Raw genomic sequence first — 16,586 nt, 5'->3', positions numbered from 1 at the left:
ATTAAACGGCAAGTATGCACAATATCAGCCCACACTCCCTGATATAAATGGGGTGGGCAAAATAATAGAAACACTGTTGAGTATAACCCAGTACAATTGAACAGCACATAGAAGCCACACCTCTCTGGTCTTTCCACTCAGTAAAAGTAGCATTACCACAGTGTATACATACTTTATTAAAAGTAAAAGTCCCACATCCAAATGTTTAATTAAGTGGAAGTATAATATTCACGTCAAACTAGACTACAAGTACAAAAACTAAAAGTTTTCATTTGGCAAAAATGGCCCATTTCAGGGCAATAAATATATAATTTGATTATAATTATTGATGCATTTGTTTGTAAACTTTAATATTTCACCTGTTAAAACTGGGGCTATTAGTATTTTTTTTATTACTAGTGGGTAGCTTTTGCATACTCCTCTCGGGATCAATGACAACTTATTGATATGCTATGCGTTATATGGATTGAAAATTGTATTTTATAATATTAATCTGAAAGTAAAGTTATCAAATCAATAGCTAGCAGAAAAGAAAAAAAAACTCTAATTTATTATGGTTAGTTAGTTGTAGTTTAGTTATATTCCACCACTTTGTTTTATTTTGTAGGGTTTTTTTTCCTCGTGTGGCAGCATAAAAATGAATTATACATTATTTTTAAATTATTATTATGGTAATGATAAAAAAAAAACATTCATAATTTAATTTTTAAATAATGTATAACTCATTTTGATGTTACCGCGGACCGGTCTGACTGCATCGCCACATCCGCCCCGTCATCCGGCTGCCATCTGGACCGCCTCCCCAGAATAAAGCCCCCGATGCACGCACACAGCCGCTAGTTGGCCAACGGCAGAGGAGCTTTTTTTTTGTCGTCCAGGGTTACTTCACCTGGCACGCGTACTCATTCAGCCTCAACCAAGGGGTGAAAAAAAATACGGATAATCCCATATAAACTTCGAAACTACCGGGAAAAGCGACGGTTACCACAGGACAACCGTTCACGTCTGTTGTTGGGCCGACTATCTCTTGTCGCCAACTCCGCGCATACGTAGTTTTACCCCCGCTAGCTTCGAGAAGAAAGGCCGTTGAGTTGACCCGGCGTCCATTATTTAACGGAGAGCGGAATCACCCTGGCACATCACGGTTGGCCTTCTCTGCGTGGATCGGACAACCTTTGGAATCAAACAGGAACGAGCGTCGAGCGAGAAGATGGCTTTGAAACGGATCCACAAGGTAAGGACGACGCCGTAAACCTAGACCTAACTGTGAGTAGCGCTTTCCGCGCTAGCCTCCCCACACAGCCGTTACCAACTACTGTATCCGGTAGGGAAAACATGGCGGTGAAATGAGCCTTAAGTTTGTATTTTGTGGACAGTCATTTTGTGTGGGTTTTTTTTGTATAGGGGGTTGAGTGTGTTGACGATAGTTTTACGGATGTAGCTTCACGTCTTTTCGGCTAACACCGCTGTGCTAGCTTGCACGAGCAGTTTCGGTTCCAGGTTCCGTGTGTTGGTCGAAGTCAAATGACGGATTAAAAAGAGAGAGAGGCCGCATGGATTGCCCAATAGTTAATTATTTTTTACGTAAACCCCCTTATGATTCAACTGATCTTTGTTGTCAAGTGAGTCTGGCTTTTAATCGTTAAATAAAAAATAAATAGAGCAAACGTGTTTTACCAGCTATGATACTCATCGTTACCAGAACCCGTGACTCACATCTGAGTTAGCAGTCGGAGCCGGCATCATGATGCGCTGCCCTGGTATGTGATCGTGTTTGTTCGGTGCCATTGCACATCGCAGGGTATGTTCTGACGGGGACAGAGCAGAGTAAACACCCCCGAAGTGTTCCCTCTGCTGTTTATTAGGTTCTTATTTCAAGGAAACTCATAAACTTTCTTGTGAAACTGTGCCTCCACCTCACTCTGACGTAACCGTGGCCCTAAAGTGAACGTTAGAGGTTTGTAGTACACGTGCTCAGGTTTCGTATTAACTGGGGGGTGATGACAACAAGAGGGCCCTTCTTTCCCCGAGCTGGCGCAGAGCAGGAGAAGATGACAATATTCATGCCGAGGATGTTACGTGCTGGTCGGCATTTAAACATCGTTGTTTTGGTTGTGAAGCTTACTGTAGTCTAATTGATTCATTGTGCTGAACTTCTTCTCCTTACAGGAGCTTAATGACCTGGCTCGTGACCCCCCAGCACAGTGCTCAGCTGGCCCAGTGGGAGATGACAGTAAGTGTCTCAGGGCTGCTTTTGTGTTTGTTTTTTTAAATTATTAATATTAATATTTCAACTGCATATTTGTCTCTTGATTGTCTTTTTTTTTTTTAAAGATGATTTTCCTTCATCAATCGTTTGGTTTCTAAATGTCAGACAAAAGACTCAAACTCAACTGTTTTACTACTCTTCCAGTTGGAAAAATAACCACAATAAATCTTCATATTTAAGAAGCAAAAATACATTGTTTTTACTTTTTTAAATGACCAAAACAATTAGTCGGCATAAAGAGTCACAGATACATTTTCTGCCAATTGACTAATCGTTTAACCGTCAGTTTGGTGGGTAAACTGTGTCAAAACAGAAAGCATGAACTTAACAGAAATGATATCTTGTTTTTAAATTAACTTGAAAAGGACAAATGGATGTAGATATCGTGCTAAGAACTGATTACACTGGTCATTAATACCTCCACCCTAAATAGAGTAATAGAACGTATAGTAAAATGAACACATTACCGCCACAAAGTATAATAAATGTTTTACAAAGGGAATTGGTGTCACTTGTAACATACTTTCTCCTCTCCCTGTTTCTTGACATCTACTTTCTGTTCTCCGCAGTGTTTCACTGGCAAGCCACAATCATGGGACCTGTAAGTAGATCCTTTATGACATAATTGTTGGTCTCTTTTACTTCAAAGCAGCATGATGGTGTACCTGGCTTTCTTTTTTAAAGGTTAACATTTGACTTGATAATGAGACGCTTTGAACGGGTGGTTTTTAGTTTATTCTATACAAAAATATGGAAATGTTCTTCTTCCTTTCAGAGTGACAGTCCATATCAGGGAGGAGTTTTCTTCTTGACGATTCATTTTCCAACAGACTACCCCTTCAAACCCCCCAAGGTACACTGATTCACTCCCCAACAAAGACTCCTTTTCATTTCTTTCGCTTTGATACATTGGTGATGTATCTGTTTTACCTCCCCATACAACAGACATAAGTCTTGTTTACAACATTAAATAATGAATTAATATTAACTATTCAGTATTAGGAACTCGCTTCAAACATGGTATGTACACAAAAACTAATTTTGTACATATTTTTGTAAAAACATTTCCTCTTAAGTAAAACGGAGCTACGCAGTTTGGCATCATGAACCTATTTTGATTGTTTACAACCCTCATGAAGTAATACCTGTCTTTCCAGTAGTTGATAGCGTCATAAGTCAAGTATCTCTCCCTGTTGGAATTTTTATTACACAACATTGACCTGCTGTTTGCCCTTTCATACCTGTCCTCACGGTTTTGTTTTTTTGTGTTCCTTCTAGGTTGCATTTACAACAAGAATTTACCACCCAAATATTAACAGTAACGGCAGTATCTGTCTGGATATTCTCAGATCACAGTGGTCTCCTGCGCTTACTATTTCTAAAGGTACGGGCCGTCATCAAGAACACTATGTGCTCAAACCTCAATCTAGTAAACTATTAGATGACGTCAGTCTGTGACGTGCTAAATACTTATCAAGAAAAACAAAACAAGACATGCCTGCATTTAAGCTGTGAAATATGTTTGGAATTTTTGCCAGAAAAATGTTGTACTTTCATTAATGGGATTTGTGGACACCTAACAAATGAAACACTTTGAACCTGGTAAATAAGATCTGTGCTATTAAATGTAAATACTGTGCCCCGGAAAGGGTCTTGTTAATTCTTTATTTGTAGATAACTGTCACACATTCAGTTTCATTCAAATGAGGCTGGTAGTTGGGCTAAAATGCGGATTGGGTATTTAATGTCCTCGTTTGAAAAAATAGTTGTGTGTGTTCTCTTTCTTGTAGTTCTTCTCTCCATTTGCTCACTCCTATGTGACCCAAACCCAGATGACCCACTAGTGCCAGAGATCGCACAAATCTACAAAACAGATAGTTCGAAGTAAGTGTGAATACATGCGTTTTTAACTTGTCTCTAAATATGAACCAACCTATTTTCTCTCCCTAAAAGGAACAACTGCATTCTACACTCAAAAGTCAGTTTATTAGGTACACCTGCAATGCAATCTAATGCAACAGCCCAATCATCACTTTATTGAGAATTGTTACTTCAAATTAATTATGAATTTGGAGGCGGCGGCTTGTTTTGCTGTTTTGCCTACTCTCACTGAAATAAACTGTGGACAAAATAATGGAAATGCATAATGCGTCAGACTTTAACAACACCCCAAACTACAGCCTCCAAAATGACCACAAATCTGCACCTCTCAAACAGTGAAGCTGAAACTACCTTCATGAATGATTTGTTGCAGCACTGTTGCATTTTACTGCTTTCTTTTTTTCCTTGCTAGATATACCTACTAAACTGGCAGCTGATTTGTATGTTATGATTTTATTATCCACAATAAGCGCGACCTTCAGATGCCGGGTTGAATGAGTATGTAACATAGTTTCTTCTCTGTCAGGTACAATAAACTAGCTCAGGACTGGACAACAAAGTATGCCTTGCTTTAGGGTAAGGGCAAGAGCCAGTGCTGCATCTTGGCTGGTGTTCTGGGTTTGGACTGTTGTGTTTGGGGTGCTCTGGGCTCACTGACGGAACTGTAATTCTCTTGAGTCCATCTTTTTTACGTCATAACCTGTGGATGAAGCCTGTTGCTGTAGATTTAAACGTTTACGAGAAGATTTTAACCCAACCTATTGGTGTTCTTCCCACAGATAAAATGGCCTCTTGCTATTGAGGGCCAGGGAACTGAGAATCCAGTTAGTCTGACTCAAAAGGTCCTGCAACCCTTCTGTTGCGTAAATATCAGTTCCCACGGATCTTAAAGTAACACCAAGGGTTTAAAGGCCCAGAATCACCAATTTGACATCAATGAACTACTTGTCTTTTTAAAAAGTTGTTCTTAAACACAGCTGAAAGACTGCAGATATATGGACATATGTTTTGTGCATGTAGTGCAATTGCCCTAATATGCCTACAGCTATCGTTATGGCCCACTGGCAGGTATTAACATAACTATTTCAAATTGTATTCCCTTCTAGTGTAATTTTTAATCTTTGAGATACTTGAGATTGATGATCCGTCACAGTTCATAATGGGTTTGCCTTTTTATTTTATTTTTGTTGTAAAGCTGTTCTCAGCATGGACCGGACTGAAAAGGGGTTCATGATGGTGCATTCAAGGACAAACGGAACTGCATTCATGAGCTATGATGTCTGAGACAGAATCCTAGTAGATAAACGATAAGGTCCATTTGACTTTGTTTCCAGGTGTTATGCTAACCATCAGGGTTGCAATTAATCCTCAGACTGTTCCCTAGAAGATTTGTCTTGTAGAAAAACAATAAATGCCCATCATTGACACTATGGAATGTATTTAGTTTTAATCTGAGGTCCAAAACGGAAAGATCTTCAGTTCATAGTTGCATTTTTTTAACGCGTGTACCACGAAACTGCAACCAGAAAATGTTTGCTATTTTTGCTTTAACGAAACGTAACTTATATTTGCAGCTCAACTCTCCACAATTACTAGAAATGCACATCTTCATTTATTTAGGTAAAATTTAGGCCGGCATGCAAAACGAGCCTAAAAATATATTCTCAGTGGTTCGTTAACCGTTATAGAAATATAGCATTGTGGTACTTCATATTAAAATGCTTTTTCTTTTAAAGTATTACATCCTCTGGGAATGAGCTTTTTAATTATTGTAACAGAGAAGCTGAGTTTTCTGTGCATGTAAACATTTTCACTAACTCCAGCATGAAATGGTTTGGTTTGGCAAAAATAGAATCATCCTTTGTCAAAGAAGTATTTCAGTTATCAAATTAAAATGTTTAGTTCGTTCAAAGTGTATTTGTTATTATCCATCTACTAATGCAAAGTGCTTTAAAAAAACAAAAAACAATACAGATTTATAAAGCGATCGTTATCAAATGTTTGGTTGAAGCTTCCTAAAGTAATTTTTCATTTTTTCTCTCTTCTCTTTGCAGATACACCAAAATGGCAAAAGACTGGACACACAAATATGCAATGTGATTGCATCATTTGGAAAGCTGGTGGAAAATGTTGTTGCTGGTTCAAACAAAACAAACATACAGGATTTTGTTTTACTTTTTCACTTTTTTCTTTTCTTTTTTTTTGTTTTTGTTAATCAGAGCATTTTACTCTCCTCCTTTTTCCTCCTGCGCGCTTATAAGAAGATAGTGTTTTTTTTCTCTAGGACACGTGCCAGTTTTCTGTGAAGTTTCGACTCCCATTTTATACGGAGTTAAAAAAGGTTTTTAAAAAAAACAACTAAAAAAACTGAACGCTCTTCTTGAGCTGATGACGTTTACTCGGCGCACACTGAGTAGAATCTGATGCGACTGGTCTCCTGAACACCATTCGCTCCGTTTATGATCCAGCTGGTTGACTCGCTGCATTCTATGCGAGTTGATATTTACTTTATTCTAAGCTGGATTTCTCAAAGCACTTACAGAAAAGCCTGTCTTTTGCCATACCTGTAAACTCTGAATTTTAAAGTTTCAATTTGATGAAATTCTGCTGCATTTCTGTTTTTTTCATTTTTGAAAGTGATTTAAAAAATAAAATAAAAATTCCAATCTGAAATATTTGGCAAAACTGGTTTAGTGGCTCCTGCATCCTCCTGGACTGGTGTGATGTCAGTATGTTCTTCTGATCTTTAGTATAGCAATCTATTACCAGAGGAAAGAAGTGTATCTTATTCCACTATCAAAGTGTGTGTCCAGAGAAGCACAGCAGTATATATCAATGTTAAGGAAACAAAATATAAGAACTTCAATGTTGTATTTTATGCATGTTAATAAAAGTAGGCTATTATATCGGATGTGTTTCTAAAAATTTAAATGGATTGTAAGGCTGAACAGTTGGAAGAAATGTGGTTCCCCTCAAAAGGCTTTCTATTTCTTTTTTCATTACTTAGAAGCAAGTAGATGAGCTATTAGTCTTGCACCCAATCGAACACTGTCTTCTTGTAGCCCTAAAATAATAATGCAAAGCAAATGGTTGATAATCAACTTGTGGCTCTGTTTCTTTTTTAGTTTTCCCTTCAATAAAGTTACCTAAAACCATGCAACAAATCGGGTATTGTTTTTTTGTTTTTTTTCCCCTGTCCAAATGTGGACACTTGTTTTAAAAAGGTTCTTGGAGACAGTTGTCCTCAATGTCACTTTTTTTAGTTTAGCATTTATATCCCCGATTCATCCTTTTGATAAACATTGTGCCTGTAACACAAAGGTGGAGCGCCGTCAGCTGTCTTAATAAAGTCTATAATGTTTCAGGAATCTTTTTTTTCCCGATACTTTTTAAATTCCAATGAGGTTAATGACTTTGAATATTTGTATTTGCCCTCAGGAAAACTACCATATAATTTTGTCAAAAGTATAATTTCAGTTTGCACATATAATTGCGTGTAGACTTTGAATGCGGCACTTTTACTTGTAACATTATTTGAACACGATGAAATTATTTTACTTTCGTAAAAACTGCTTTTGAATAATGAATTATTCTTCCCCCACCAAGGACAACTGCAACAGTATTCTTTTAGATTTTCAATAATGTAACATTTGTGATTTGGCCAATATTATCAAAGTACTAATAACTTATTTACTACAAGACTACTTTATTTATTCTTTATTTAAAAATGTTATAATTTGGATTCCACACAATAAGCTGTTGCGCGTCACATTTGAAATCTCTCGGATTTAACTTTTTTCGCGCGAAGACTCTGATCACATGACCGTCACGAGGAGGGGTTCACGTGACAAACCCGGAAAAGCCAGTTCACGACAAAACCCAGATGCTACTTCGGAAGAGCATTCCCGTTAAATATTCAACAAAAAACTATGACGCTGGGTGTAAACTCTACATGTGTTGTGTTGTGTTTGTTTTGGGGAGTTTCATCGGGACTTGGTTCAGTCGCTCTGAGTTTAAACGGTAAATGGAGTCTTTCAAACTCCGACGGTTCCGTGTCGCTGCCCGCTGAAGTTCCCGGATGTGTTCATTCAGCTCTACTGCAACTTGGATTTATCCAGGTTGGTGAATAAACTACTGATTTATACCTACATGTTGTCAAGATCAACTCCCTTTATGCTATTTAATTCCGGAAGTACAACATGCAAAAAAATAAATAAAAATATAGTTGTACATATATGTTGAGATATAAATACCAAGTAAATATTAAATAAATATTTTTTCACGAGAATAAAAAAAAGTAAAACACGTCTGGGTTGTAGTTTTATAAAATGTATAGACAATATAATTAAATAAAGAAGATAAACTAAAATTAGTTATACATTTTATAAGTAATTTATTTTTAGGCCAAAGTGTTGTAAATCCTGGATACTGCTCTTTTGTTTGGCATAAAATATCATCACATGCTTCAGCAGTAGGGGTCAGTAATGTATCAGTGTGTACTGAAAGTAATTAAGTAGAAAAAAAGGTCAATAATGTTGTACTTTTCTTTCAGGACCCGTACTTCAGATTCAACGATGTGTCTTATCGGTGGATTGCCTTTGACAACTGGACGTACACGACCACGTTCACCGGCTCAACCCAGCTCAGGTCGGTTTGATGATTTATAATGTATGATGTGATTGTCTTAGAGCATCTTCTGTTTCCTGTTTCTGACTCACCTGTGTGTTCATCCACAGAGCCAGTCAGAAGGCGCTGCTGGTCTTTGACGGAGTTGACACTGTCGCATCGATTTGGCTCAATGGACACGCTGTCGGCAAGACGGACAACATGTTTCGTAGATATGTATGTTCACTGTGAAACAAGCAGTTCACGATGCACTGTATGCATTTTCTCACATGAAGCATTTGCTCTCTTTCATCTGTTTTTGGTGCGTAGGACTTCCCAGTCAGCAATTTGCTGAAGGACGGGGAGAATGTGCTGAAAGTGAGCTTGTCGTCTCCGGTCCTTTATGCGTCTGAGCGGAGGAAAGCTCACTCCGCCTACAGAGTTCCTCCTGAATGTCCTCCAGATGTCCAGAAGGGGGAATGTCACGTCAATTTCATCAGAAAAGTAAGAACCGTGAAACAAATGAGTCAAATCAGAAACATTTCATTTTTTTATTTTATGACTGTCTGTATTTTGGCTAAAATATTCATTATAGTTTTATTATGAGGTTGAACTTCCAAAAATCGAAAAACCTTTGCCAAATGTTTGCATTAGAATCAAAAAGCCAAAAATGTCCCGAGTGGAGCACACAGGTTAATAAATGTAGAATCAGTCTCACACCGTCGTCACCTTCACCCGCATTATAACAGCGATCTAAACCTCAGTCTCTCTGTTGTGCTGAAGGAGCAGAGCTCTTTCAGTTGGGATTGGGGCCCTTCGTTCCCCACGATGGGCCTGTGGAAGGGAGTTCGACTGGAGGCGTTTGATGTCCTGCAGCTCATCCAGGTTTCCTCTGTTCCTCTGTACGGTACGTCTCCTCTATTCTTCATCACCAAGCACAACAACTAAGGAATACTGTTGCACATAGACAGGGAGGATTTGAGGCAGCATGATGCCATTTAATTCAACAACACCACAAACTGCCCCCTGTAAAATGTCCACAAAGACAGTTTCATCACAACCTTCATGAAGTTGTATGAATTGCAGGACTGTTGTTTTAAACTGAATTAGTTTTATCTCGGGGTCTCTAATAAGCTGGCAGCTGAGCCAAGATTGGAATTTTATTTTGAAAAGTCCCATTTTCAGAATACATTTCCTTTTTTTTCAGTACTACTTTGTCTCACCCTAAATTAAATAATCTAATCTGTGTTTTTTCCGTCTTTATTTATAGTCCATGTACTCTGTTTGCCTGTGTAGATCTCAGCCTCGCTCAGTGGAGAGTCCAGGTTGAGCTGGTCGTCGATGCGGTCCAGACAACTAAAGGGCAAATCATTCTCTCCATACCCGAGCTGGACTCAGAGCAGATCCTGCAGACACAGTTTCTCCCAGGAAAGACCAAGAACAGTTTCACCTTGAACATCAACACGGTACTCCATACAATCTGGTCAAAGAGTGTTTAGATTTCCAGTCTGAGAGGAATATCCTCCTGTGCTCTTCGAAGACGTAGTCGTGAATTGTTTTAAAGCGGCTGGACTGTTTAAATGTATTGCTATGTGTACTGAAGTGTAACCTCATATGAGTGTGTTGCGCTAGCAGTGAGTCTGTTTCTTCGCACTTGTGCAGAGGTTTTGAGAGCTTTTCCTTCTTCCTCCAGAGCAGCCAGGTGAAGCTGTGGTGGCCCAACGGACACGGAGACCAACCCTTTTATCGTCTCACTGTCCGAGGCTTCCAGGGTCAGTTCAGGATCCTGAATACAGAGTCAAAGGTCAGAGTTCACCAACGGTCTCCTGTTGTGCTATTTAGGCATTTAAGCTGCACTGTACTGTGAAATCTTGGGGCATCTTTTTTCTACTTCTAACGGAAATCTTTTTATTGAGCTACAAAGAAAGAAAAACAACTAAATGAGTGTGTGATTCAGTGTTTGATGAAAACCTCTCCTGCAGGTGTATTTTCGCTCAGTGGAACTTGTCCAGGAGCCAGTTGTCGGCTCTCCAGGCTTGAGCTTTTATTTTCGCATCAACGGGAAACCAATTTTCCTGAAAGGCTCCAACTGGATACCAGCCCACTCCTTCCAAGACCACGTGACCCCTGCTGTGTGAGTTTAGTTTGAAAAGCTTCCCCCCCCCCACACCTTTTTTCTTATTTGTTCTGAGTCCGGCCGAGTGGACCGACCTGCTCTCTGTTTGTCTCGCAGCTTAAGGAACTTGTTGCAGTCGGCCGTGGACGCGAGCATGAACGCCCTCAGGGTCTGGGGAGGAGGAGTGTATGAACAGGATCTTTTCTACAGCATCTGTGATGAGATGGGAATCATGGTAACTACCAGCGTCCTCTATATATATATGTCCTCTAGCTCTCTCTCTGTCTGTCTATCTGTCTATCTGTCTATCTATATCTATTTATATTTATATAGATAGATAGATAGATAGATAGATAGATAGATAGATAGATAGATAGATAGATATATGCACGCACACACACATACACACAATTATATTTCCTCCCATTGCTGTCTGCACAATTTATTGATGTTTTTATTTTGTAATTGGCTTTTAGACTTTTTTGCACTCTTGTCAGTGCTTGTGTTTCTTCTTGCAAACTAAATGTGAGCGCTGATTCACTTTGTCAAAATGTTCAGTTCATTTTCACGCTCAGAGCAAATGTCCACGTACAAACAATGTATTTGTAAAGCTTGAGAGACAAAACATGAGACAGATGTTTTCATAGACAGATAAAGCATGAATCAGAAAGTAAACGTCCCTTTTAATCATCACTGTGACAACAGTACTGAAGAAATGTAGAGTGTTTCTTGGCAGATAATTATGTTTCTGTCAGTGTGTCATTACTTGTGAACATATTGGAGACTCAAAGTGTTAAGATATGTGTCTTTAGGTTTGGCAGGACTTCATGTTTGCCTGTGCAATGTATCCCACTGAGGAAGACTTCATACAGACAGTCAGAGAAGAAGTCATCCAACAGGTGAGCGGTGTATTTATCGACTTTTATTTAATTATGGAAGGTGTCTTATCTGGAGACTTTTTATAATCACATGGAAAGATTACAAAAACACATTTAACATGACAATTCACCCAAAACACGTTTTAAAAATACCATAAAATACATCAATTTTTGCAGCACTTGAAGCTAGTTTTAAGCATTCAAAAGGTTTTTGTTGCATCTCTTCAGGTCCAGCGCCTCAAGTCTCATCCCTCCATCATCACTTGGAGTGGAAACAACGAGAACGAAGCTGCTCTGGCAACCGACTGGTTCAACATCCCAGTTTCTCAGAGACCCACATACCTGAAAGACTATGTGACGCTGTATGTGAACAACATAAAAGCAGTCGTTCAAGAGGTGAGAGTCAAATTATACGTCATGTCTAAGAAAATATTTTAAGTTTTCAATAGATAATTGATGGTTAAAATAGTAACATGCTTGTAAGCGGGTGACGTTGTCATCAATCGGTGAGTCCAATCAGCTGACTCATTTTCAAATTGGTCTACGGTTGAAACCTTTTTACGTTTAACATGTTTATATTTTGAACTCCTGCATTTAAGAAAAGTGAGTTAACCATAACTTATAAAACAGGAGACCATCATCAGCATAAAAAGAAATCAGAAACATATGAAGGAAACTTCAAAGTCCAGGAACAAGATCATTTTAGTCCCGGATTCATGTTTTTAAGAGATGCTTCATGGTGACCATCTGAATTTCTCTCTTCAGGAGGACCAGAGCCGCCCGTTCCTCGTCTCCAGCCCGACAAACGGGGCTGAATCGGAGCAGGAGGGCTGGGTGGCGGCCAACCCCTACGACCCGCACTACGGGGACACCCACTTCTACAGCTACACTCTGGACTGCTGGGATTGGAGGACTTTCCCTCGAACGCGTTTCGCCTCAGAGTACGGCTTCCAGTCCTGGCCGTCCTTCTCCACGCTGCTGCCGGTGACTGAATAAACCTTTCCAGTGGTGTCAGAACATTTAAAGCAAAGAGGATGAACTCTTTTAATGAAGAGTTTATCCTCTTTAAAATTATCTTGGGAATTTTCGATGTGTTTGGATATCTTTTGTGCTAATTGTTATACTTTTTGGATTTCACATCCAACAAATTTCTTAGGCTAAAACTAGATCAAATGAAACCGTGATGAAATAGTGAGCTGATTATAAAAGCAGGCTTTGAGAGGTAGATGCTGACTTTTTCCATCACCCCAAAGAAATTTATCGTCGTTGTTTTTTAGGTGGCGTAAAGTTTCCGTCTGTTTTGTGATCTTTCAGGTGTCCATCAAAGAGGACTGGAGCTACAACAGTAATTTCTCTTCCCACCGTCAACACCATGAGGATGGAAACCAGCAGATGTTACTGCAGGCTGCGCTACACTTCAACCTGCCCAACTCCACAGATCCCTTGAAAAGATTTACCGATACCCTCTACATCACTCAGGTAAAACACACAAACTACCCTGGACGTGTGTCAAATAATAACCCCCTTCCTTTCAACCACCAAACCCATCAAATGCAATTATTTCAGAAATCTCCCAATATTAGAAGTTTGAGATAACAAATCGCAGAGTTCCTCAGAGTCTTGGTGTCCTAATGCAGTATTTTGGAAAGACTTTTTGCCATTTTTTATTAAATAAATAATGTTCCAAAACTGTGAGACATAAGTGAACATGGGGTTGGCATCACATACTTCCTTTTACACTTCCACATTGTATTTCAATGAATGACTAATAGTAATAATACTTTTATATGATCACGCTTCATGTTCAGGTCATGCAGGCCGAGTGTGTGAAGTCACAGACTGAGTTTTATCGGCGAAGTCAGAGTGAGATCATTGAGGGCAAAGGTCGCACTATGGGCGCTCTCTACTGGCAGCTGAACGATGTTTGGCAGGCGCCTTCCTGGTCATCGATCGGTGAGTGAACGCCCACACGGCACACATTTTTGATTAAAGTGCATCGAGCAAAGTCTTTTTTAATGGAACTATGTTCACGGTCAACACAATAATAATGTATTTGTGTGTGCAGAGTTCGGCGGGAAGTGGAAAATGCTGCATTATTTTGCGCAGAACTTCTTTGCCGACGTCCTGCCGGTCGGCTTCGAGGACGCCGACACGCTGTTCATCTACGCCGTCTCCGACCTGAGTCACGACCTGAAGCTCAGGGCTGTGGTGCGGTTTCAACTGTAAACTGTCGCTTTACATTGCATTCATTGTGCAGGCAGTTTGTCCACACCGCTTACGACGACAATTTACAGAAGTGCATTTAACACTGGAGTTATAACAATAGAGCGTAGTGGGACCAGTACTGTACATATTTGGATATTTGGATTTAAGCTGCTAATTTACTTATTCTTCCTGTTATTCTTCCCAAATTTGTTTCAGTTCTTTGTGAGAAGGTTTCTCATTGATTTTGCACAAAATAAGCAACTTATTTACATTCAACATGAAGATATTAACGCTTCTCAGGGTGCGTAGAGGCTCCCTGAGGCAAATTTGTGATTTTGTGCTGTACAAAATATATTCTATTGAATTGTATCTTCACCTCCTCCGTTTTAGTAACCTTTACTGGCTATTTTTTATTCAAACTGTGTGACTCGTGTGCAGAAACCGGTCTGTCCTTTTCTGGACCAGGTGTCCGTGTTCTCCTGGTCTGACCTGGATCCGGTGTGCACGCTGAAGTCAGACCTGCTGCCGGTCTCCGGAGGCAGCGCTGCGACCGTTTTCAAACAGCCAGTCGCCGCCCTGCTGGCAGGATGTGGAAGCTGCACCCGCCTCACCTGCCTGCTCACCTTCCACCTGGAGGACGGCGGCGGCCAGCAGGGTCCCACCAACCACCACTTCCTGTGCTCACCCAAAGACGCTCAGGGACTCCAGAGACCCAACATCACGGTAAGACACACATTGACCTCGAAGGAAAACATCATGAGGTCAAGGAAAGACGTGAAGGACAATGTAATGACAACTTGATAACACACAACGGCAGCGGCAGTCACAGGACGTTTTCACCGCAGACATTTTGCTGTGTCATTCCCGGTTGAACACAGGTGTGGTTAATAACATTAATTACGGCCCTGTTCCATTTAGTTGTGCACGCAGAGTCACTGGAATGACTTCATCAATTTAATGACATGTTGAAAAGGGCCTAATTGACAAAGAAATGGTGCGTCACTTTAAGTGTTCCTGCCGCAAGGAATTGTGGGACAGTATTATTTCCTTTTCTATTTTTAAAGGATGCTTCTGTGTTCCCTCTGCTAATAAGGAAGGAAGCATTGAATCACATTTCCTTGTCATTTAGAGAATTTAATGGCTGCTACTTCGATACCTCGAGGTCTTAAGAAGCTTCAGCCACAAAATACTATTCGACCACAAATTGTGGACTCCAAGTGTGTGTCTGTGTGTGTGTGTGTGTGTGTGTGTGTGTGTGTGTGTGTGTGTGTGTGTCTGTGTGTCTCTCTGTCTCTGTCTCTCTCTCTCTCTCCCTGCAGGCCAAGGTGCAGGAGGATGAGGCCGGCTACAGCGTCACCCTCCACTCTGCCTCTGTGGCTGCTTTCGTCTGGCTCGATGTGGGAAACGTCCCCGGACGCTTCGGCTCCAACGGCTTCCTGATGGCCTCCAGAAACAGGACGGTCCGCTTCACCGCTTGGCGTGACACCAGCGTCGCAGAACTCTCCAGATCGCTCAGCGTCACGTCTTTAAGGGACGTCTACTGACCTGAGACCAGCCGGCCAGCAATTGAGAAGAGATACTGTGACGGAGATTTTGACACACAGATTCTTTTTGGGACTCAAGCTGCTAATTATGACCAATTTTCTCAACATATAAACTTGTTTTCTTGCTGAAACCAAAACGTTTTTTTCTCTCATAGGAGCAGAAAAGCCTCAGAAAACGGTTAGACCTGAACATTTCCAAACAAAGGAAACTATTGAAGGTGGTTTTAGCAGCTCGAGGCAACAGGGTGGCCCTCTGTATTCAGTCAGGGGGGAAACGTTGGCAGACGGCAGACTTTAACGTGAAGCCTTCGTTCACTCAGAAAAACATCGGGCGAAGGAATGAAATGAGATTTTGCTAAAGGTGAACGAGCCGATAGACACCTCTCACGTTTTTGATTATTCAGCTGCTGGAACAGATGAATATTTCAATTATTAAGTTAAATGAAATGGCAAATTCTCTCATTTCCTGCACTGATCAGAAGACAAAATATATATTTTGTGTAAATGTGTTTTGTACTGAATGTATACATTTGTATAGTTTGTTGTTGTACATCAAATACTTGTATTATGTTGATCAATATTTAATAAACTTGTATCAACTGCAATTCAGTGTTTTGTAAAATACAAATTACAAAAATAAATATTTTTTGATTAAATAAAATCTTCTATTCTGATCTTTATATCTTTTAGTTTATTATTCTCAACTTTTCCAACTTCATGGAAGAGCTTTACTAATGCAGTAATAAACAAATAGGTTTAAAGAAGCTTTTCACATACAGGGAATTTACCTTGCAGGTATTTTGGTGCAAAACGCTTTCGAGAAAGTAAGAAAAAGCTTTATTGACACAAACAAGCAATGTGACTCCGGATTTAGTTTTCTCTCAATGATTTTGATCAATTTAAAGGAAACAGACACTCAGCTGAAACAAAGTTTGGTAAAAAAAAACAACTAAACATACAACTGTTATTCTCACACAGGCAGAGGATTTATTCAACTGATTAGTTTAATTGTCTGATCTGTAAAACAGATTCTCTCAGCACAGGAATGCAACAACATGCAGACAAATATGACAAACAAAAGACAACAA

At 39.8% G+C, this 16,586-nt stretch overlaps 2 protein-coding genes across 3 annotated transcripts; both read left to right on the top strand.

Annotated features, from left to right (window-relative positions):
* Positions 1–828: 828 nt before the first annotated feature.
* LOC137787335 (ubiquitin-conjugating enzyme E2 D2-like) lies at positions 829–7,314 on the top strand. 2 transcript variants are annotated; one of them, XM_068579670.1, is made up of 8 exons: positions 829–1,234; positions 2,170–2,233; positions 2,839–2,870; positions 3,045–3,122; positions 3,548–3,653; positions 4,060–4,153; positions 4,677–4,726; positions 6,205–7,314. In XM_068579670.1, the coding sequence occupies exons 1-7, from the start codon at positions 1,211–1,213 to the stop codon at positions 4,723–4,725; spliced, it is 447 nt and encodes a 148-aa protein (XP_068435771.1). In that variant the 5' UTR covers positions 829–1,210; the 3' UTR covers position 4,726; positions 6,205–7,314. The 2 variants fall into 2 exon arrangements, with proteins under 2 accessions (XP_068435771.1, XP_068435772.1); XM_068579671.1 differs by lacking the exon at positions 4,677–4,726.
* A 713-nt stretch (positions 7,315–8,027) lies between these two features.
* On the top strand, positions 8,028–15,979 carry manba (mannosidase, beta A, lysosomal). The gene is made up of 17 exons (XM_068579668.1): positions 8,028–8,268; positions 8,703–8,797; positions 8,887–8,992; positions 9,086–9,259; positions 9,539–9,662; positions 10,052–10,221; positions 10,449–10,559; positions 10,738–10,889; positions 10,989–11,106; positions 11,684–11,770; positions 11,978–12,145; positions 12,515–12,733; positions 13,064–13,228; positions 13,558–13,702; positions 13,815–13,957; positions 14,420–14,677; positions 15,274–15,979. Exons 1-17 carry the CDS (start codon positions 8,080–8,082, stop codon positions 15,496–15,498), a joined length of 2,649 nt encoding a protein of 882 aa, XP_068435769.1. The 5' UTR covers positions 8,028–8,079; the 3' UTR covers positions 15,499–15,979.
* Positions 15,980–16,586: the final 607 nt, after the last annotated feature.

This window comes from Clinocottus analis, unplaced genomic scaffold (genome assembly GCF_023055335.1).
Source record: "Clinocottus analis isolate CAN_PGR_092001 unplaced genomic scaffold, fCliAna1.0.p SCAF_17, whole genome shotgun sequence".
In the NCBI taxonomy this organism is placed as follows: Eukaryota; Metazoa; Chordata; class Actinopteri; order Perciformes; family Cottidae; genus Clinocottus; species Clinocottus analis.
The sequence above is the reverse complement of the archived record's forward strand: the minus strand, read 5'-3'. Positions and strand labels throughout refer to the sequence as shown.